Source organism: Pollachius pollachius (assembly GCF_949987615.1).
Source record: "Pollachius pollachius genome assembly, chromosome: 10".
Lineage (NCBI taxonomy): Eukaryota > Metazoa > Chordata > Actinopteri > Gadiformes > Gadidae > Pollachius > Pollachius pollachius.
The window spans coordinates 18498331-18523364 of record NC_136943.1 but is presented as its reverse complement, the minus strand read 5'-3'; the positions used below and the strand labels follow the sequence as shown (position 1 = coordinate 18523364).

The window sequence follows — 25034 nt, the reverse complement described above, 5'->3', positions numbered from 1 at the left end:
CATATTTCAAAGCTGTCCGAAGAGTAAAAGGTTTTGACAAATGCCTTTCTACATTTTTACTCCTATTCTCCCCAACTCCAAGTACTTTAGTACTTGATAAATTAAACAAGTGTTTGTTTAATTCAATAAAACACATGTTTGCATTGACACATGCAAACAATGCAATACCTTTTCCCCTCGAGGGACAAGAGATGAAAGCAGATTGCCATTGTACCTCATAAGCAACTTATGCCCACTATAATACAAATAGCATTATGTGCTGGCTATGTCTATTTTTTCATAGGTTGCGGATGCGAACGAAAGCCCAGTGACCCCTTTGTAGCTATTAAGGGCTTTATTGTATTGCACGGAGACGTTTTGAGTGTGGTCATTAAGAGTTGAGACCCCTGCCTGACCTGCTCATTGCAGTTTCCCATGCCAGCCAGGGTAATTCAAGGATGGGGCCTTGCCCTCAGTCAGCTTGCTTGTGCTTCTCTAGCATGGTTGGAAAACAAAACAGACCCAAATCCTTTGCTAGGATACCGTCCATCTCTCTCAATGGCCCTTTGTTTACTCTTTAGCTTTCACTTCAAACAAGTTCTCAAGTTCTCAAGTTCTCAAGCTCTCTCCCTCTCTCTCTCTCTCTCTCTCTCTCTCTCTCTCTCTCTCTCTCTCTCTCTCTCCCTCTCTCTCTCTCTCTCTCTCTCTCTCTCTCTCTCTCTGACATTACTGGCATGCCTGAGTGTAATCTGTTTATCTCTCAGAGTTAAATGTGTATCTGTTTCTCCCATGTGATCTACTCTATGGTCTTGACCCTGAGTGCATGTGCATCACCACATCGGTCTTGCAGAACATGAATACAATTTTTGTATTTTTGATCTGTTCCAGATCAAAACCATCCCAAAAGACCTCCCACGCCCTTTGACCTGATCCCCCCCCCCCCCCTCAGTCATCTTAGTTTCTGCTTTCTGCTGATCCTCGGGAAACTAGCACACCGGCACAATGTGGACTTTTAATCAGAAGAAACACCCTCACACACACTCACACACTCACAAACACACACACACACACACACACACACACACACACACACACACACACACACACACACACACACACACACACACACACACACACACACATAGGTCGCCTCCCAGACACGCACAGAAACTGCTACCACACACACGCATTACTCTACATCTGTGTGTGTGGCCTAGGGACGGGTGGAAGTCTCCATGTGGCTGTCAGAAGATATTTGTCACGCTGCCATCGGGACGTCAGGTTTGGTGACATTACAGCGTCCACCTGGCCATGTCGCGTCCCTCACTGCGCCCGACCGTTCAGCGATGCGCTCTTCTGAAGCTCTGCGACGACGAGAGGCCTGGCGGATTGTAGTGGCTTGCTAGCAGTCCCGGTTATTTAAAAGTGCTGGAGGTAAGATTTAGGAGGAAGAATAGACCCTTTCCACAGAGGCGGTGTCGTACAACAAACACAGGTGCTCATAACACTGATAGTGGGTCTGCTCCTTTAGACTTAGACTTAGACTTAGACTTAGACTTGGCTTTGTTGATCCTTTTGGGATAACTCCCTCAAGGAAATTGAATTTCCAGTGGCTTACAGAAACACAACACAATATATATATATATATATATATATACAATATAAGATAAAACAATAAACTCTTAGGTAACTATAAAAAGTAAACAATAACAGTAAACAATAAACTCTTCGCTAATATTGAAAGAAGAGATAAGAATAGAAGTAAAACAGGATTCAAGTAAAAGAAAAGAAAATAAATGTAGAGAACTGTACAGAGGATAAATATAGATAAAAATATGGCTGTATATGGCATTGTGTTGTCATACAGTGGATAAATAAATAAATAAATAAATAAATAAATAAATGATAAATGACAAATGACATTTGCAGAAATTAGCAGTTAAATAAATTAAATGAGCAGTTAAATTAAGCGGTGGATTAGGTTATTGCACAAAAATAGAAGAACAGTGTCCAGGTATGTATTTGGGTAGATTAGATTATTTTTATTGCACAGTGCACCACTCCTTCCCGTCCGTCCTCTTTACTCTATTTCCTCTATTTCCTCCTCCTCTCCCCGAGTGAGGAGCTGTAGAGTGTGATGGCATGAGGGTTTATGTACCAGGGCACCGCTACGCTAGCAGAACTAGCTTCACTAGTGATGTCCACTTGTCATGCTCAGGTCTGTTAGAGGAGCAGAACCGCAATTAGTGTTTCGAGGGACTCCTCAACATTGACACCTCTGTGAAAAAGGGTCTATTCGATTCAATTGCTATAGCCATTCACTTGTCTACTCGGGAAATTAGCAGTTTTTAATTTCAAAATAGACCTTTCAATGGGATCAAGTAAAATTGTCTGCAAATAATTTCCAATCAAATACAAACAATGTATTGAGATTTTAGGATCCTGATTGGTTGATCAAAATATGTTAAACTATGCTGCTCCTACAATGCAAGGCATGGACTCAAGTCAATAACCCATAGCACTGATTTGACTCATCACCATTGGCTTGTACCTCCCGCACATTTTACAGGCTGGGACGGCACCACTGAAACACCAGTTTAGCCATTTTCTGTTTGTGATTGGTTAATGTCAGCAAGTCTTATAGTCCAAGGGTCCCAAATGTTTTCATGCTGTGACCCAACTGTGGGCATACTTTATAATCCAGGATCAATAGGGACATTCTTGTAGCATGATCAGCGCTATTACTGCTTGGTTCAGGAACAAAGGAATCAATGGTTTGTAAGTAGTTTCACCCCCAGCGATTACTACCCAAGGAGGTCGTATCTTAGGGCCTCACCCGCCACTTGATGGAATGGCACTCTTTGTGCACCGAGCTCTACTTTCCCTCTACTTCTGAAAGATTGCAGCAGAGGGCAAGCATTGGGGGGTCCACGCATCCCTCCGCCTTGGAAAAAACAAGCCCCTGGTCGATGCCTGACAGTGCATGGTCCACGGGACTGGATCGAAGCCCACTCTCAGGTGAGGTTGGTCATAGTACTGGTATCTTGTAAAAACCAACCGATCTAGGGGTATGCATTGAAATTTGACACGCCATTCATCTTGCGGTAGTCCCAGAACTTAATAGAGATCAGATCAGAAATCAGATCCTTGCCAATCCTCCCGCAGGGGTTCTAAATTAGAGCTAGTGGGTGCAACAGCGCTTATGGGGTGACCGGAGGGTTAACTGACCTTCACGGTGGTAAAACCGTTACCAAAGGAGTCTCCTCCTGATGCCCTTCCTATTCACTGTCCTTTAGAGAGCTTGCGTAACATCGCACCAGTCCCAACCTGTCGGCTACACTTCCAACTCCCCTCTCTCACAAACCTACTGAGGCAGCCAACGGTAGCGTACTGATAACCTACTGATGCGGCCAAACGCCAATCAGTGCCTTTTACTAGGGTACGCGGTTGTCAGGGAACTAACTGCAGCCTTTACCTTATGCTTTTTCTCTTTACTTCACCAGATTTGTGTGCAAATCCCCCTTACTACATTAAGTATCCCCCCCTAGATGCTTCAAACAAAGCTTTCGGTCGATCAAGACTCTGTCGGATCAGGAACAAAAAGGAACGTTAAAGGCCCGGAGGTTTCAACCTGGGTCTAGGGAACAGTGGCAGTGTGCAGAGTGCATGTGGGTGGGTTTTGGTGCGGCTATGGGGTGGTTCATGTGACGTGTCCTGGGGTCTCTTCGGGCTTGGTACCGGTTTGAATTGGGAGGTTGGGTCCTGAAGGCCAGGTAGTCCTCCTCCAGGGGTCTCCAGGTCTTCAGGTCAATGGTCAGGTTTCTATTCATTCAGCTTTCACAATTCTTTAGGAAAAAAAAGAAAAAAAAGAAAAGAGAATACACACCCGTCATTGATTTCTTCTGTTCCCTTTTAGACTACTGATGGTGTAACAGACTGGAGAATAAAAAATAAAAAAAAACACAGAAGACATCCGTTGAACCAGTAGATTAATGCTTGCAATTTACATAGAGTTTTACTAACATCCAGCCAACCAGCCAAAAAAAAAGAAAAACCTAAAAAGCAGAAAGACACACACGAGGCAAAGAAAATAACCGTGGGTGGGAAAAACAACTCCCCCGAGATAATAGCGTTGGAGAGTGCTGAGTAGAAAGGGAAGGGACTGTAGAGATAAGTGCCCTGGGACCGATGGCTGCTTAATTGATGAGGAAACTTTTGGCCGTTTCCCTGGCTAAATCACACGTCCAAATGTGCATGCGGTACATTCTGCTGCTGGCGACTTAATTCCCTGTCATAACCCCCCCCCCCCCCCGGCTGGGCTGTGTGGGCGGAGCCTGATCTGAGCTCCAGATTCTCATTTTGTTGGCATCGCTATGGCTTTTAAAAGATGTTATCTCTCAGTTATACTTACTTGAAGAATGTGTTGAGTAATTAAATGAACTCAAATAATTTTTCTATTCACGCATCTTTGTTTTACATGAAAATATATTTGCCTCCCACATGTTTTAGAATAGATGAGAAGATTTTGTGATCCCACTACCAATTGTGAAACACATGGCGTAGCATTCCACTTCGACTCAACGCAAAACAGGGCTCATCCAATTAAAGTAAAGTAAGCAGTAGGCAGTTGGTTCTTTAACTAACTCCAAATCAAATCCTGAATAATCAATCTCATTCCTTTTTCACTTGCAAACACATTAGCTCAAAAGAGCAAGTTTCTTCTGTTATTTAAGGGTTTTAAGAATTTCCAAGCACTTTGTTAACATAATGAACTAGCAATGAATAAACATCACAACATTGGCATGGTTCCGACTTACCTTGTACCATCATCTCTGGAAGTCTGATGGATTTGGAAGCATTTCTCCAGTCATATTTCTGTCCACGATCCAGAAAGATGAAGACAGCTAAATCCCGCTTCTGCGTGTGTGGGAACCCTATTTTGAGAAAGAGTGGCTGTTGGTTAATCACTGCTGTCTGCCTGAGCGCAAAATGAACCTGCACATCTTCAAATCCATCTGAAAGTTAGGCGTTCCATCTGTCTCTGATTTACCAAAAATGATATTTCATATCTAATCCGCCCACTCGCCTCCACGCCCCAACTCTTGTTATCACTGGTGTATCCTAATTCATTAGAAGGTGTTCATAAGCAACTTATTTCAACAACTGATATAATACAAAAAATGGAAACATAAGAAAGTATGTTCTTATGACCACTTTTATAATAATAATTTAAAATATAATAATACGTATAATAATTATATTATCTTTGCATATTATATAATCATCCAATTTGTGAGTAAAGCCATCTAAAAAAATATTAATAATAACGTTAATTTATTTTATTCTCTTTTGGTATTATTTAAAGGGTCTTTATTTTATTTGGACACAAATCAATTTGCAACAAGCATTACAGATAAATAAAATGTTTGGGGTGATTAATTAGAGGTTTAATTTGGTGATTAAATAAAGATTGTTGATAAAATATGTTATTAAATAGAACGCTAAGGGTCAAATTAATCAAGAAGATCACAGTGAGGGATGCAAATTTCCTCAATATACTAAAGATCAAGAAGCAAACCAGCCTTAGTATTGTGTTATAGTACATGTTCTCTCAGTTACTGGTACCATATCCACACAAAAATACATATTAATCCTTACTTCAATCATTATTAATCATTAACATAACTAAAAGCAAAAAAATAATCCACCAAAATAAAGAGTCCTTTCAGCAAGCTACATTTGCACCTGTATGCTTTGCGTTTTTTTTAAGACACATGATTCTAGTTCTCGTCATTATACAAATATGAGCCAATACGTATGCTATGGGCTTCACATGAATTAGGATGTAATCATGCAAACATGAAGAAAACAAAACGGCTCATTTTGTTTTGTTAATTTGCTTTGTTAACTAAACTAGTCAAGAATCATAGGCGGAGCCTAAGCTTAATGCGGTTAAATTCTGGCAGGCTGTTATAATGTATAAAAAACATTTACAGCACTTATTTGTTATGTTTTATATCATTTACATTTTCATTATTTAGTCAGCACTGGCATACTTTAGCTTGGCTCATCAAGTCATCAGACAGCCCTGTTATCCATGCCGTTTTTAGAATTGCAGTGTTTTTTAATAACAATGCAAACAAACAACAAATTGTAATGTATCATAGCCCTTTAAACCGGCCCACAATTCTGCTTTGACTTCTCCAGAGGGACTCGAGTCTCAAGCAGTCTCGAGTAAGTCAAGTCACAACAGGTGAGTCCATTCAAGTTACACTTCTCGAATTTTGCAACTCGAGTCCGACATGAGTGCGAGTCTCAAGTCTCCAGCTTTCTAACGAGGTAATGGAATTGCAATTAATGCACGGAAAAATCACACTCCTACTTATCAACTTCCTTTCCCACTCTCAGACTGTACTGTGTACATTGTTTTCCTATACCCTCGTTCACATACCGGCTTATTTGCAGCTGGGATCACAGTATATAACAGTTGTGCGTGAGCTTGATTCATGCACAACTCTATGAACTCAAGCTTAACTAAGACTCACCTTGACTGACTCAGCAAGCCAATGTATCAAAAGCAACAAAGACAAAAAAACAAAGCGTCCAAAAGTAAACTTTTTTGTGCTGAGTGAGAAGAACAAAACCCCCACAAGACTTATAGTTGGAAAGCTAATATGTAACACAGAGGTTATACTGTATGTAGCAATGCTCTTTTACTTTGCTAAAAAACAGAAGTTATTCATTTGCCTTCCCTTGAATCTGTCACAAGACATGTCACCTTGCTGGACTCTGAAGGGAAATCAACTCTCGAATGGCTACCACTGATGTATTTACCTTAATTGAATGTGACTTTGACCTTAACTTTTGAAAACAAGGGAGAAGAAGATTTGTAAGATCCGTAGGACTGAGACAATGTCATTATCAATCACTCTCCACATTGAGTCCTATAAGCTTACCTTTCTCTCCCTTCATGTGTCCATGTCTCAGAATCAAACAGAGCTTTATTACCATGCAGGTTTGCTCTCCAAGGTTTCCTGGGAGGTTGTAAAAAGGCTTAACCCTAAAATGGTTTACCCCATGTACCTCAACAAGCTATAAACCTCAACATTTTGCACGGATGTACCAAGAAGAATATCGCAGCATCAAACTTTGCTATAAATTAAGTCTCATTATGCAGTTTGGTAAGCAAGAATAATATAGCTAAATGAGCTTAGACAGCATTAAACCCATTTCTCTTTAAATAATTGGCTCAGTACATATAGTGAACTTCATCTGTGCAGAAATTGGGTGTTCTAGACTTTTGTTAAGATACATTCAACCTTGTTAAGGCAGTTTCTTCCCAGATTTCTTTCCGATATGTTTCTGTTGCAGCTTCTACCGAGGACAGCTTTTGTTTGGATGCACTTGGAATACACAATGAGGGGCGATCCCCATCCAGGCTGACTACCTAGGCTGACCTGCTTCTTCACATGACTGGAGAGAAGGTTACAGCACCACTAATTGGGTTCAGCCAGTGCTGAATGCAGATCCATGCCCGAATAGTTAGGCACAAACAAGACAATCAGAGTGAGGTTTGGCTGTCGATAAAAAAGGTAAATTGTCCAAAAACAACATTAAACAAACATCTAAATAGGGTGGTTGTAAGGAGGTCAAATCTCAATATTCATCAGAGCTTGTCAAATGCCCATAAAAATACGATGAGGTGGTTCAGACTAGAGTTCAATTGAATGCATCTATAATACCTATCAAAACCCACACGGCACTAAAGACAGATACAGAGAAAAAAGAGAGAGAAAGAGATGATGAGAGACAGCAAGAAAGAGAGCATGGGGACCTGAGATTACTTTCTCATGTCATTTCTCTTTGCTTGTGTCGATGGCAATGCCAATGCCAGCCACAGTAGTCTTTATTCACATCACAAACAAACACAAACACATATAATAAACACTAAAAACAGTGAAATGACAAGAGACCCCAGCTCACAAGCAAAGTTTGGACTACTAAAGAAAAGTAAGCATGTAGGCCTACACAGAGACCTAAACACACGACGGCTGATCATCGGAGATACAACATCTCTCTCACTTCCTACTTGTAGCCTTTGAATGCATTCATGGAATACAAATACAGAGAGAGAGAGAGAGAGAGAGAGAGAGAGAGAGAGAGAGAGAGAGAGAGAGAAAAAGAGAGAGAGACAGAACATTACTACAGCAGATTGATGTAAAGTGAGATTTTGATCCATTACTCATGCAGTCCCTACAGCGGGGAAATCTCTCTCTCTGTCTCTCTCTCTCTCTCTTGCTTACACGACACACACGCACTCTCACACCCACACAAACACACTCTCACACACACACACACACACACACACACACACACACACACACACACACACACACACACACGCACACACACACACACACACACACACACACACACACAGTGTGAGGCTCAGCTCTTTTCAGAGTTGGCCACCCCGAGAGGCCATTCATCACCCCTGGCTGTGGAAGTAACCGCAGGACCCCGTAAGTTATGGGGCTCAAGATATAGCTGACACGTGATCGGAGGCACACACAGCAAGGAGCACATACGCCAAGGCACACACACACACACACATGGCCACAAACACACACACACACACACACAGACACACACACACACACAGACATACACACACACACACACACACACACACACACACTCATAAGGGTTGCTGGGCTGTTGGTCATTATTCATCACCCTTGCAACAGAACAATCCCAGAGACCCCACAAGTTACAACTTGAGCTATAGCTGACACTCAAACGCACACACACACACACATACACACACACACACACACACACACACACACACACACACACACACAGACGCACACACACACATATAAACACACATGGTGTTGGTCAAAGCCACTATTTATCAAACACAGCGACCGCCACCCCTGGACTCCGCAACTACCCCATAAGATATACTGAGGCTGGCACGTGTCTCAATGTGTGTGTGTGTGTGTGCGCACGCCCGCGCGCTTGAGCAATAGGGGAAGTGGGTCCGTATGTCTTTTGCTAGGGTCACACAATTCATCACGCAGCTCCTCCAGCCAATGTATTACTGGACAGCCACAAGTTCCGGTGTGTGTGCGTGCGTGTGTTTGCGCACAAACACATACACACACACATACACACACACACACACACACACAAACACACGTACACAACTGTATGAAACAGTCTGACTCTTAAAGTGACCACATTGTATGGATATGACTTAAAGCTAACCATATCCAACATTAACATTATTTCTCGTGATATTGTGCCAGTGTGAGAAATATCAATGTGATGGTGCGAAGTACCGATGAACCTTCTTCTGTGTTTTATTTATTATGTTTAAAACATTTTGTGTTGCAGATAGTTAAATGCAATGCCGCAATCTAAGCTGAGCTCATGTTGGTCGAGTGAGTCTTCCAGCTTCTAGCAACTGGCTCAGAATCCAAACGCTGGCCCTGCTCCTGAAGTCCTCCAGAGGTTGGATGGTTTCAAGCCGGCTTGCTCGGTGACGAATGATGGTCGCACTGTACAGCAGCGACCGCAAATCCAGGGTTGATCCTTTTCCTTTTTGCTGCAGGTTCTTAACCCAACAGTTCTCCTTGCTCATGATGTGCACCAGGCGCCTCTTGTTGTACGGCGTCTCCATGGCGACGGAGGCGTGGTCAAGCTGGACTGCGGACATCATCAAGGGTTGGTCCTATTCTGTTCGGCTCCAGGCTGAGATCCCAGAGGTTTGTCCTTACTCATGAGGTCTTCAAGGGCCCTATTTGTGGAAGGTTTCTAGGCCGTTGCCTTGGTGACGGAGGCGTGGTTGCACTTCACTGTGAAGACCAAGGATCCATGGTTGGCTTTGCAGCAGCCGAATGGGTGGAAGTAGATTTCTTTTAACCTTTCTGGCTCTCATTCCATGTCCATCCTCTGACCCAGTATCCCCACTTTGTTCGTCCAAACCCCACCCCAAGCCTTGGTTTAATCCCGCATTAAGGGGCTAGTTCCTTGCAGGCCTGGCAGGAGGGTTAACCAGCCTCGTGCTGTCCTTATTCATAAAGGTGTCTTGAGAAGGTCTTATGTAATGTCTGGCATTAGATAATATGTCTAGCATGCTGGTGGGGCCGTCGGTGGCATGGCCAAGGCTCAGTGCAGCCAGGTTCAACTGCATGAAACGCCCCTCAGCAGTATGTTTTGCTGGTGCCACTGGCAAATATGCTGTCGCTGGTGGCACGTGAGACTTTTTGGGTCTCTTTGACCTTCCCAGATCACATTGCCCTGAGCTGCAAGGAGAAGACATAAAACTATTCTTAGAGTTTGCTGTTAAACTCAAAATATCCACAGTGATATTAAAGTCACTTCACAGCCATTTGCTTGTATGTTGGATCGGATATTAATTGGAACATGTAATACAATTATTATTATTAAATAAAATATTTAAAGCATATGAATACCAGTGGTATCTATTAAGTAAGTGTATCTGTCACTATCCATGTTAGAAAGGAGACTGCCACATCAATCAAGGTTCCTTGAGTAGGTTCCCTCTATGATTCTGATCATCAACCACCAGAGGATGGTGGTTGATGAGGAATGGCCAAGTTTCACTAGTGCCAGTTCCTACTGTGTTGCACTGTGCTTCATAAAGGATCCTTGAGCAGATCGTATGTATAATTTGGACTATGTTTATTCATAAAGGATCCTTGACTAGGTATATGTCGATTTGGACTGGGTTTATTCTTAAAGGATCCTTGAACAGGTCTTATGTGGGATTTGGACTGTGTTTATTCAGAAAGGATCCTTGAGCAGGTCTTATGTAAGATTTGGATATGGCTTCCTGCTGGTTTGGTGGTGCAGTTGCACAGCCAAGGCTCATCGCTGCCGCGTTAAGCTACATGAAGCCCCCCTGAACAGGCCTCATGTTTGTTTGGCTGGTGCCGCCGGCCTCTTTGCTGTTACAGGCCACGTCTACATCCATAAACCGGCCTCTGGTGGTAGCAACTGTGGTGCTCTCTGGGTGTCTTAACTTCCCATGTCCGGTTTAGCTGAACTGACCTCCTGGAACGAACTGCATTGAGAAGGTAAAACACAATTCTATCGTGTTTGATATCTGCTCTGAAAGTCAAGATAGCCACAGTGACGGTAGCATCACTTTGGTAAAATCCTAAACTTGAATGTGAGGCCTCCGATGTTTTAGGAATTATATGGAACATTTCAAACATAAAGAATGGAACTCACAACAACACAGCATAGCATCAACATAACAGGGTTATCCAGAGAATACCAGTGTGTGTCAATATCCATGTTAGTTGGAAGACTTCTATCCTTACTTTCCACTGCTGTGTCTGTGACTGATTGATTCTTTTGAGTCTGTGTAAAAATGTGTCGCTTTGCAACCTCTAGAATGAAAAAGTTGAATGAAAAAAATGAGAAAGCTTAGCTTAGTGATGCACAAGTCAGATTGGTACCAATATATATGTCAGACAGCAGTAATTGGTCCTGATTATCCAGAAATACTAAATCCCTGATTTAATGCATGCACAATAGACAGTGTTTCCATACTGTCACATATTGCTAAACTTACCAAAGACAATCATTACACCTTCATCATCTAAAGTTTTAAACCAGAAACACTAAATATATATTTTGTAATGTAAACTATTTTAATAATAACTAATAATATGAAAATATTATACTACTTATAATGTAATACCGGTGCAACAAGTGGTTATGTCTCTAACGAAAAAATGTATTTGAATCTTTTCTTAGTTATCTTCTAAAAACACAGAAAGTGTTGACCTATAATACTGTATATTTCCTATGTTTCTATTGTCCCGGGAATCCATCAACTTACAGGCGGAAACGCTTTCAGCGCTGAACACCGAGGTCACTGAGGTGTGTGTCAGTGTGTGTTTATGCATGCACAGGTATTTTATGTTGCTCAAGTTATAATTTCAAACTAATGAGCACTGCTTTCCTTTGGGACACAAACACGTGTGTTTGCGCACAAACACACAATCACACACACACACACACACACACACTCAGGCTTACACACACAGTTCATGGGTCATAAAGTGTTGCTCTTCAACCGGAGCTGTCGACAATCCTGAAATTATGAAATACCCCCGCCCCGCACACACACATCCATCCTGCTCCTCCACACACACACACACACACACACACACACACACACACATCCTGCTCCTCCACACACACACACACACACACACACACACACACACACACACACACACACACACACACACACACACACACATCCCGCTCCCACACACACATTTAGTGGTGACGCCCACCACGCATCCAGGTGACCATGGGATGTTGGAGTTATTGCACTGTGATCACTCAGAGGCCCCTGGCCAGTGAGTGGACGTGTGGAAGGGATGGGGGGGACTGGACTAGGTGGGGGCTGGGTAGGTGGACATTTGGATGTGGGCGGAGGGGAGCTTGAGCTGAGCAGAGACGACAGCCTGTGTTCACACTACGGGGGAAATGTACTCTGCAAGTGACACACATGACGCTAAAACACAGAATAAACGTGAGCAGTTTGAAGACCATGAGGGCAAATTATATTCAATTCAATTAAATTCAACATCTCTGGTTAAAAGCAGGTTCCATTAAACTCAACTTTTATCTTATTATATGCATTAAGTAAAAAAAGTATCAAGTTTGTCCCCAATGTGTCTTCATTGGATCTGCTGTTGATGTCATAAAATAGTAACGTGCACAGCAAACTATATTCTGGAAAGCTAGCTTAATGTGTCTAAACTGTCGTAATGTTTTCAGCATTTTGGCAAAAGGCTAGGCCATAATCATTTATAACTTCACAGCACATCCATTTGATCATATGCTGAATGATTCAATCCACAAGGCCATTAATGTGATCGCTTGGTTCATTTAAAGTTGACGGTGTTATTCGGCTGATCAACAGGCTCGTCGGGGCCAAGCCTTCCGGCCGTGTTCCGCGATAGCAGGACTTCCTGCTCTGCAGTACGTGGGAGAGATGTATGCTGGGAATCAAAAAGCCGAGGATTTCTCAAGCTCCCTGCGAAGCAACGTACAGCAGTAGCTCCTTGGAGCTGTTCCTCTAACCCCTGCCTAGCTCCCAAACAACCCCAGATAACCTCAAAACCTGCCCGAGCAGCTGAGTTATTTTCCCAGCTAAATCCCCGTAGATCTATAGATAAGTCCAGTCAACGGAAACAGAGAGGCAGCCTCTCTGAGCTAACTGATACATTGAACGCTTGGTTCCATGTATCATGACCCAAACAATATGGATTTATTTATTGACTTCTTGTTTTTCAACAAAAGTTCTCGGATATTTCCAACATGACAGATTATATATTTGATAACGTTGTTCTAATTGTTGTGCTTTGTATTTATATGGAGAATGCAGCATGCGGTACCAAGATGTTTCTACTGACACTGCAGGGTGGGACGGAGACTTAATGAAAATATTCTCCCTGGAAAATCGTTAAATCTCCACAAACACCCACATACACACACACACACACACACACACACACACACACACACCGAACACAGACACACACACACACACACACACACACACACACACACACACACACACACACACACACACACACACACACGCACACACACAGGGCAGGGGCCGCTAGCGATTTAGACTAACCTGTAAACATTGTATCATCACAACATCGTGTCAGCCATCCAATCAATGGCCTAAGAAAATGCCCCGAAGAAAGCAGGGATAAGAATATGGTTCAAAACGTAGTAGGTTGAGCTAACGCTTTCCTAAACCTTTACCTGATGTCTGGATAAGGGACAGAGCATAGGATAAGTTATCGTTGTAACTCTTGTTTTATTTTCCTTCATTTATTTGTAGGGCAAAGATTGATTGGATGACATTTCAGCTTTATTAAACAGCGATATCGCAGCAAACCCCAAAGAGGAGGTTGTAAATCTTTTCAATGATGAAAACATAGTGTTCAAGGTACGTGGGCGTCATGACTGGTATGGATTTAGAGAGCGAGAGAGAGAGAGAGAGAGAGAGAGAGAGAGAGAGAGAATTGATATATATACACACACTCTCTCTCGTGTAATCCATATTATCCATATCTATATACCCACCAAGTCTTCCTGGTAGCACTTTAGAATAAATGTGACTTTGAAGCATGATGTTTAAGTAGTTAGGTACAGTGTATTTCTAATTTCTAAGTATTGCATTGGTAAGCAATTCATAATTTATAAACGATGAATAAGATGACAAGATAATGGTTTATAAGATTATTTATTAAGCGTAACTATAAACTATTCACAATGTTTGAACGATGCTGTATAAATACGTACAAATACTGGATGTCTTTTTTCTTTCTTATGAGCTCATCTGAAGTGAGGACAAGCCTTTATAAAGCCTTTACTAAGCTTTACTAAGCATTTATAAATGACAATGCTCAATTGATTGATTCAGGTATTAAAAGGCAATGGTCAAGACTTTTGGGTGAGCTCATCTCCATTCATGAATGAAATATTAAGTGAGGAATATAACTAATTGTAATGTAAAAAATGTAAACGTCCAACCTGATCGAATCAGGCAGAATCACCCACACTGTGTCACTGCACAAGTGAGAGGCTGTTGGTGCAGTTATGATCTGGTCCAAATTACAATTCACATGACTTAGTTTCCAAAGTGTCCATAGGTTTCCAAGGAGATCGTCTTGGCGGGACTTGAACCAAGCTGTGCAGTACTTATAATTGACAATACAATTGACATGCCATTGTTATGTTTCTAAACTCATCTTTCTATGGAAAAACCCTCACTCCATCACCTACTGTGCTATTACCTGCTCCACCACGACCCCAGGTATGATCTTGTTTTATGCTCATAATAGACATTTCAATTCACACCACGGATGATCATTTCAGGGTAAAGGTGCACACAATACAATTTTTTCACAGCTTGCCAGAAATACAGCCTCCTCATGGACCCATGAGAAGGCTGAGTGCTAAACATGGTGAGCATGGTGCACAATGGTGATTCATTTACTAATGAGGGACAGGTGCCAGTGATCAGTAGGTCTTTATTGCAAGTGTTTTGTTTAAACATTTGAATTTAGCCTCAGCGAGCAGACAAAAGATGGTTCACGTCAAAACAACCAAACAAACAGCTGTCACCCTAAAATGCCCTTTTATTGCACTCACAGAGTAATGTTGTGTGTAGAGGGAATTCAATTTACTTAATCGTCTTTGCAGATTTGAGAATTATACATCATAGTATCCTCCATAACAGAACATTGGATATTTGACTGGTGGACGATTCAACTTTAATGAACAGATGCCACATTTCTTACCAATACAATCACATTTCCATCAAATAATGCACAAATATTTCTTTCAAACTCAAGCATATAGATTGTAGGTTTTGCGTCAAGCGCTGCTGTCTTTTTTTCAATCTGCATGCTGAAAAAGAGGTTCAAGCTCTGGTTTAGAAATAACTTTTGTATAGCTCGCTGTCGACACTGGCTCTCTCAAGCAGATGTAAAATTAAACCTTCTATTAGGCTATAATAAGTGTTATATACGCTTTGTTGCATCTTGACTTTAAAGCCTAATCATGCAGTGGTTTGTCAAGCAGTAAAGTTAAACAAACCACAACATCAGAGGGGGAAGCCACAGGCCCATGTCACATTAGATCTGATGTGCATAGGTTGGCACACTGTCCATTTGGTTTAATGTGTAACCAAAAATTACAGGATTGGTATATTATTATTGTACGCGGTTATTGAATTTGTAGGATTAATTTCAAGAAACAATTATCACAGTATTTGGATTTCTTTTTGGTGTGTTTTTTTTTCCAATGCTGTAAGCTGTGATCAACAGATGCACCTCGATAAATAAGCTTATGAATGTATTTTACAACAAAATAGAGAAACACTGCTTGAATAATTCAGCTCAAAACACACTAAAGAGGCAAATCACATGGTTTTATTAAGCAATCCCAAACGAGCAACGAAGTTCAGTTCAGTTTAATCAAAGTCCTTCAAATTCCTTCAAACAAAAAAATCCTTCAAATTACGATAAGATATACAAAAACGTTCAAATTAAAGTTAAACTCAAAAGTCCCCTCAGAGGGTTTCAAAAAATTATTGTCTGCTCAAACATTTTAATAAACAGAACAGCAAACCCCACTGAAGAAGACAAAATGAAACATAATCAATATCTAATAAAAGTGGGTTGATATCTGTGTCAGGAGAGGAGTTGGAGTCAATCCAGAGGTTAGCCGTCAAGAGGTGATCAAGTCAATACAATTCATGAGAAGACTCAAGCTTTCAAAAAAAAGACAAGGAAGGAAATATCTTGTGTCAGCAAAAACGATTCCTGATCCTAACCCACTGGCTGTGTACAAATTAGTCAACCTTGGCCTTCTTTCGCGATATTTAAGCACTACAGAAATGTGAATGTTCACATCTAGTTCCCTATAATGCATTCTTTACACCCTTGTGCACCCTCAGTGTACAACTAAGTGTACAACAAATCCATACTAATTTCTGCACTGTTTCCCATGATGCATAGCATTTCTTGATGTCATCGGATTTATCCAATAGAGTGTTATTTATGCAAATGAGCTGTCAGAGAGGGACATCGAGCAGGTGTCAGCTTGTTTGTTGAACAAACACCCGTCACGTCGATCGACCGGTATATTATCGCGTCCAAACTCAACCTGTAGTTATTCCCTAAATAGTGTACCATATGAAGGAAATGAGGGAAGAAGTGAGCCAAGTCGTGTTTGACTTGGCTTTCTCCCTCCCACTCTCTCTCCACTTCAGACTCAAAGTTCACTCAACTGCAGATCCCTTATGCCCCTCCCCAGCCACGATACTTACCCACACTCCCGTGACTTCCACACGTCTTTATTCTCAAGTGGCACCAATAAACAAAGTTCACTATTTTAGGTTAGCCTTGCAAGGAATTGCAACGTTAAAAACCCTTCATATATTTAGGTTTTGATACATTTAGATTTAAAAATGCATTCCTCATAAGACATCGGTGTTAGTAGTAACCTTCAAATGATGAACACATTCTGATTCTAAAAGCGACTCAGTATATTTGTTAGTCTGCTATCCATTCCTGGGAGGAGGTATCCCTCTTTCGCTCTTTATTTAGTCTCTCCCCAAAGCTTCTTCCTTGATAATCAGGGGAGTTTTACCGTACTCTTTGGGGGGGGCTAGGGTTATGGGCTGTGGCCTGCGACTTGATTGGACTTAACACGTTGAACCACGACAGCTGAACTGGGATACACAACCTTAGCCTTGAATGCTTGACAGCACCGAGCTGTATTCCCCCTCTCTCTCCTTTACAATGGGAAAAAACCCAGCATTGACTTAATGTGTGTGAGGATTAAGGCCTCATGCGTCCCCACGTCGATCTCATTAGGGTGATCAAACAGAGGTCGGGCGGGGGGGGAGACGCACCGTCTCTCAGCTCCGTGACCGGCGCTAGCTGCTGTCCTTAGTCCTGTGCACTTCATTCACTCTTTCCTCATGAATTACTACTTTTTTTACATATATTATTTTAAGTTGTGTTCTATGAAAACTCCTTAAACTCTCATGTGTGTCCGCAGGCATGCCTGACCCTGCCTGACAATGTCTTCATTGGCCTCCTAGTCTCCTCCAAAGGGCCATACTCTACCTGTGTCTGTGTGTGTGTGTGTGTGTGTGTGTGTGTGTGTGTGTGCGTGTGCCCGTCTGTGTGATAGTTTATTATAGAGGGAGAGAGAGAGAAAGAGTAAGGAATAGAGCAGAGAGTCTGCCTACATTTTTGGCGTGTCAAGACTCAAATCAGCTTGATATTGTGGACCACGAAGAACCCTTAATGCCAAATAAACTGACTTGAAGTAAGCGGCCCTTTAAAATGTCTCTAAAGAGCGGGATGGGGTGTATTTTACTTGATGTACTTTTTTAACTATCATCGCTGCTTATCATGCTGGGCCCTCCTCTTATGCAGGTCTTTTTCTGCAACCCTTCAAAAATGTTTACGAGACCCGACGGCAGCAAAGATCAGCAGGTAGGAGCAGACAACAGGGCTAATGTGAGACCCGTCGAGGTGTTGTGTCAGCTCCGTGCATCGGCGAAAAAGTCGCCGTGATGGAAAACCCGGGCAAAGCAGTGTTTCCGTGGCAATGAAACAAGGCATGCAGACTACAGTACACTACAACCCGAGCCAAAGCACAATACTCCCTCCTCCTTCTTCCCCCTCCTACACCCCCTCAAAACCAAAAGGGCATCGGAGTATTCAAAATAAATACTGATCAATAAGCCGCCGTGGTACTCTGGCTCCGGTCGAGGCTGTAGCGGATGGGTTCCCTGGTGGGGAGGGAGGCTGAAGGGCTCACGGTTCCGGCCCAGCCAGGCCGTCTGACGGAGCATTAAGGGATTTATTGACGGCCGGCGTCAGCAAGGTGAGCTGCAGTAAGCACATTTTTGAACTGCGCCACGTCCTCATCCTCTCACTGGTATACACAGCAGCGCGTATACGACTGTCTAGCAGAGTATAGAGTAGCCGAGTTTACCCTCTCCAGACAATCTGCCTTTGAAACGCTAGGAACGGCTCCCACCTAGTTTGTGGTCGTTTGGTGTGTTATGTCAACCCAAAAAAATAAATGAAGGCAGAGAACATTTCTGGGTTATTTTAAGCCAACAGTTTATAAATGGAGCAAAATGGACTGTTATATATGCACTTATTGTATGTTGCTAAGTACGTACTTAATGTATGTTTGTACGTCCTGGTACTTATTTTATGTTGTACGTCCTGGCACTTAAAAACAGCACTTAGCTTTGTATAGCATCTTATCCTCGCTATCTTTGTTGTATACAAGGAATGGGTAAACCTAGCATTTATAAGTGCTTGGCAATTATAATTGCTATTGCTATGAATATCTTTACTGTACCGACAGCTATATATTTGTTTCTCTGTCTTCTGACAAATGTACATATTGTCAGTCTCTCCGGATCAAAGCGTCTGCTAATTGCCCTAAGTTTATGTAATTGTAAATACCAGAAGTTTGCTACTTTAAGCTGAAAAAGAGTTTGTTAGAATGGCTTTTGATTAGGTGTGCGCCTTGCTTGAGCGAGTGTGATATGGTTCAGGCAATGTTTGACATCGGCAAAAGCACCAGCTCATATGTACCCTCATGTGTCCACTTTTCTCAAACCTAAGTTTTCTTCACGTTGTTTAGTATTTCCCCTAAACTGGAGTTCCCTTACCCTTTGATGTGTACTAGATGCCCGATAAGCCTTTTTTGTTTGTATTCCAATGCTGATGATGATGTCGGAGGAGCGGAGTCAGAATTAAGCTATCAGACCGCAGGCCACCTCAGTGACTGTGTTCCAGCGTCCTTGTACATCAACTTCATTGATATTGAACAAATCTGTTGAAAAAGAATGAGGTGTGAACCAGTGACGCGGATGAACATGGCTTACTGTCAGTGATATGAAGTGTATTCTGAGGTCTGAGGCTGAGCGATCTGCCAGAACTACGAATCTAAATTGAGAATAAACGCCACCACTACCACTACCACGTCAGAAATAAAGCAAACGGATGAATCATCAGCAGTTGTCAATCGCATATATATTATTGGACTATATAGCTACACAGACAGTATGCACAATGTATATGCATGCAAGGACAGTATATGCAATATATACATGTAGAGCTGTGCAATCATTCACAATATTTGTCGAATCATACCACCCCCCCCCCCCACACACACACTAGTGTGTGACTAAATATTCAAAAGGGATCAAGGTAGTTCACTATCACAAATAAATGACAAATAAATCCCACATGATTTCACCCGTGAGACTCACAATTATATGGACGTTTAGATGTATAAACATGTGAGTGTACAGGCAGTGGATTTCAGAAGTTATAGCAGTAGAAATACACATTGATATTGGAGGAAGAAAAATAATGTCGGGAAAGAAAAGCATCTTATTCCTCCGCCTAGTGGCGTCATGCGTAAAAAACAACCTTCCCAACAGCAACGCAGTCGCCTGGAGATTTAAGTTGAGATTTGAAAAGGATCAGTTCATCTAGACGTGCATATGTGCCAATAGGATAACGTACAGGACTGCCACGAAACATGCACCTCCCGGCGTGGTTTGGAAATCAGTAATAGCCTACTTGATCAAAATCTCCATTACGCTTAAAAAGTCGCCGGTGAAGCTCAATATCCATGATTATATTTAGAATTGAAATGCGGGAAATATAATATTGAAACTTTCAATAAATGCAGCTTAGGACATTCAGTCTCTATTCTACCATTTGCTGGCAATATCGGTGATGTAACATCTTTCTTTCTCTCTCCCTAACTCTCTTTGTCTCTCTCTCTCTCTCTCTCTCTCTCTCTCTCTCTCTCTCTCTCTCTCTCTCTCTCTCTCTCTCTCTCTCTCCCTCTCCCACACACACACACACACACACACACACACACACACACACGCACACACACACACGCGCGCGCGCGCGCAGAAGGGCAGGCAGCGGCAGACGTTCGGAAGAGCGCGCAGTGTGAGGAGCGGAGCGGTGACTGCAGCAGCTGTAGAATGCCTCAGCTCCGGGAGTGCATCCCGATATCTTCCTTACTCTCTCTGTCCGAGTCCTCCGCACCACGACTCCTCTTCTTTCGGACGAGCCGGAGGAAAGGCACCGCGCGTCGGGGTGCGTCTTTGCGCATGATTCCTGGATTTTTAAAAGTAATTTTTGCGGACTAAAATTGTGCGGGTTCTTTTTTTTTTTTTTACTGTTCACAGAAAGGATAGATCGCTTTCAGCAGCCCGGTTCCATGAGTGAGTATTTGGCAGAGATCCATGTGAGAACATGCTGAAAGCATAAGGCGAGCGGTCTGTGAATCTCAACGGGAGCTGCGGTCGGCTGCTCTCCACCCGGACTCTGCGGCTTGGATGTGCAGATGCGACCCAGCACACCGCAGGAACCATCGCTTCCGGACGCTTTAGGACAGGCTGTTTTTTTGTTGATTCCAATTCTATTTTTTTTTATTGCGAGCATCGTTTGGATTTGAGGTGAAGGTCATCGAAAAGATGTGCGCCGTTTCTGTGCGTCATGACACTATTTAAAACACATTAACGCCTGTTTGCGTCTTCCTGCGCGTCTTCACCCAGAAATGTGCCGTCCCGTTCTCTGGTGAGGACTCACGCAGAACAAGTTAAATGCTGGATCTACTTCTCAGCCACCTCTTTTGGTTGTAAAAATGCTGAACGGCGTTCTTCTACTGAGCGTCCTCACTGTCTCCACTCTGTCCTCCTCCAAGACGGAGAGCCGCAAAACTTCGGCTTCCAAAGACATCTGCAAAAATCGCTGTCCCTGTGAAGAGAGGGAAAACCTTTTAAACATCAACTGTGAAAATAAAGGCTTCACGACGGTCAGTCTGTTTCAAGCGCCCCCGAATAAAATCTCCCAGCTTTTCCTCAACGGCAACTTTCTCTCTCGGCTCCACGCCAACGAGTTTGTCCATTATGGGAATGTCACGTCGCTGCACCTGGGAAACAACGGCCTGCAGGACATCCGCACGGGGGCTTTTAACGGACTCCGGTACCTGAAGAGACTTCATCTGAACAACAACAACTTGGAGGTCATTAAGGAGGACACGTTCGCAGGGCTTGAGAGCTTGGAGTATTTGCAGGCTGACTATAATTACATCAGCGCCATCGAGCCCGGCGCCTTCAGTAAACTGAACAAACTCAAAGTGCTCATTCTCAACGATAACCTGCTGCTGTCTCTGCCCACCAATGTGTTCCGTTTTGTGCTCCTCACACACTTGGATTTACGTGGCAACAGGCTGAAGACGCTGCCGTTCGCCGGGGTTTTGGAGCACATCGGTGGGATCATGGAAATCCAGCTGGAGGAGAACCCATGGAACTGTACCTGTGATTTAATTCCCCTCAAGTCTTGGCTGGACACTATTTCCGTGTTTGTGGGCGACATCGTGTGTGAAACGCCGTTCCGGCTGCACGGTAAGGATATTACTCAGCTTATAAAGCAGGATCTGTGTCCACGTAGGAACGCCGGGGAGCGTGTTATCCACCCCCCCTCCGACTCACACATCCAAGGGGGGCCACCGCCCCCCACTTTCCTACCAGGCATGATTACCCCCACCCGCATCCCTAAAGCCTCGCGCCCCCCTAAGATGCGCCACAGGCCCACCCCGCGCGTCAACTCAAAGGACAAACACGTCTTTGGGCCCATCATGGTGTACCAGACGCGCTCCCCCGTGCCAATGCTGTGCCCCAGCGTGTGCGTTTGCACGTCCCAGAACCCCGACAGCGGCTTGAACATCAACTGCCAGGAGCGGAAGTTGCATAACATTAGCGAGCTGAACCCCAAGCCCTCCTACCCAAAGAAGCTCCATCTCACCGGTAATTACTTGCAAGTGATCTACAGGAACGATTTGACGGAATACAGTTCACTTGAACTGCTGCATCTGGGCAACAACAGGATCGCGGTGGTCCAGCAGGGGGCCTTCGAGAACCTGACCAACCTCAGGCGGTTGTACCTGAACGGGAACTACATCGAGTCCCTCTCGCACTCGCTCTTCGTGGGCCTGCAGTCGCTACAGTATCTGTACCTGGAATACAACATCATCAAGGAGATCCTCCCGCAGACCTTCAACGACCTGCACAACCTGCAGCTCCTCTTCCTCAACAACAACCTGCTGCGCTCCCTCCCCGACAGCGTGTTCGGGGGCACCATGCTGACCCGCCTCAACCTGAGGAACAACCACTTCTCCCAGCTCCCGGTGCACGGCGTGCTGGACCAGCTGTCGGCCTTCATCCAGATCGACCTGCAGGAGAACCCCTGGGACTGCACCTGCGACCTCGTGGCGCTCAAGAACTGGATGGAGCTGTCCAGCACCAGCGTGGTGGTCAACGAGATCACGTGCGACTCGCCGTCCAAGCACGCCGGCCGCCTGCTGCGCTCGCTCCGCAACGAGGCCATCTGCCCCGAGCCCAGCGAGACGCCATCGCCCCCCCAGCAGCGGCCCCCCACCAGGGAGCCCACGGCGCTCAGCCCCGGGACGGATGCGCCCGCCGCCTCCTCCTCCTCCTCCTCCTCCTCCTCCTCCTCCTCCTCCTCCTCCTCTTCCTCCACCACCACCTACAGCCAGGCCCCCCCCACCGAGTCCCACCTCTACCCCCCCGAGCTCCACCCCGAGGTGCCGCTGTCGGTGCTGATCCTGGGCCTCCTGGTGGTCTTCATCCTCTCCGTGTGCTTCGGCGCCGGCCTCTTCGTGTTTGTGCTGAAGCGGCGCAAGGGGATGGAGCACGTCCCGGCGGGCGCCACCAACCTGGACCTCAACTCCTTCCAGGTGCAGTACGGCTCGTACGCCGCCGAGCCGGCCCCTGCCAAGAGCTCCGAGAGCCACGTCTACAACTACATCCCGCCGCCCATGGGCTCCATGTGCCAGAACCCCATCTACATGCAGAAGGACGGCGAGCAGGTGGCCTACTACCGCAACCTGAAGGAGCTGAGCTTCGGCCCGCTGGACGCCAAGAAGGACGCGCTCCTGGCGCGCAGCCCCGGGGCCTACGCCATCAGCACGGTGGATTTTATGGACAAGTCGCTGGCCCAGTGCGGCGTGGCCGTCGCGCCGGAGCCCCAGGAGCTGCTGTACCAGAACTTAGCGGAGAGGTCCCACAAAGAGCTCCCCGCGGCGGGCGGCTTGCCTCCGTTCAGCTACAACTTTTGCACTTTGCCCAAGAGGCCGTGCATCGTGCCCCCGTACGAGGCGGCGTCGGTGCGGCGGCACCCCACAAACCAGGAGCGCCTGAACAAAACGGTGCTGTACGGCACCCCCAGGAAATACTACGGTGCCGAGCAGCCCTCCAAAAACAACGACCACCCCCTCCTGCTCCCCGGGAAGCTAAAAACAGACCAGCCCGACTACCTGGAGGTGCTGGAGAAGCATACCGCGATGAGCCAACTGTAAGATAACGGAAGTTAAACCCCTTTTGCAACATTGAATATCCACGCGGTTACTGTATTCATAGGCTTAACTATATATCTATCAATCTCTCTGTGTTTGATCCCACATGATTGACTGGAAGCTAGTTCGAGACTTTTGATGACTTTTTTTCTTCCTTTTTTTCCTCTTTTATTTTCAAAATGTATAAAAAGGAATATAAGACGTATATATTATTATGCAGTTCTATTTTTCTCCTCGAAGTTTAAATTATTTCTTCTTTTTGACGGCTCGAGAAGGGACGAGCGCGTGGCCAGGCGCGATGCGGACCATGAACGATACGATGTGGCTTTGTGCTTTTCATAAAACTTTTATTTTTCCTGTGCGAAGCAGAAAAAAAATTAACGATTATCTTGTAGAAGAGGAGACACAGCGAATGGACATTCCTGTACATACTTAGTCTCTACAGATAAATGGTGAGTGTCAAAAAAAATGTTTCAATACCCAAATGCAGCAAAATCTTACTCTACTTACTCCAGTAAGTGCCTTTGCACTCAAGTATTTTATCAAGGATGCTCTGCAAAATTAAAATGTTTCCCTTTTTGGAAGTGTATTTTAAACAATTACATCTTTATGTAAAATAGAACAGCAAAATCTATTTGTCCACTAAAAAAAGAAAAACCTTACTTCAGATTGGGTGGAAAATTATGTATTTATGAGTTCTGGAAAAAATACTGTTACTTTACTTTCAATGTAATTGTCTTTGGATATGTACAATTTAGAGACATGCAGAACATTGTATGCTATAGGGGAGCAATACCGCGCCACAAAGCGTTCCAATTAAATTTTCACTGAAGCACTTTGTGAAGACTTGGAGTTTGACGTGGATATTATTTGTGGATGGCGTGTGACTGTGCTGTGCTGTTGGCTTTGTTGAAATGCTGTGTGCACGTCAACAGACCGCACAGCAGAGAAAATAGGGCACAGGCTGCCTCTCCCTACCCTCCCTTCACTGCTCTCTGACTCTCACTGTATGCCTCTCTCCCTCCATC

At 44.1% G+C, this 25034-nt stretch overlaps 1 protein-coding gene across 1 annotated transcript; it reads left to right on the top strand.

Annotated features, from left to right (window-relative positions):
* Window positions 1–21232: 21232 nt before the first annotated feature.
* On the top strand, window positions 21233–24009 carry slitrk2 (SLIT and NTRK-like family, member 2; the record flags this gene model as incomplete). Its single annotated transcript, XM_079744472.1, has 1 exon — window positions 21233–24009. The coding sequence occupies exon 1, from the start codon at window positions 21274–21276 to the stop codon at window positions 24007–24009; it is 2736 nt and encodes a 911-aa protein (XP_079600598.1). The 5' UTR covers window positions 21233–21273.
* Window positions 24010–25034: the final 1025 nt, after the last annotated feature.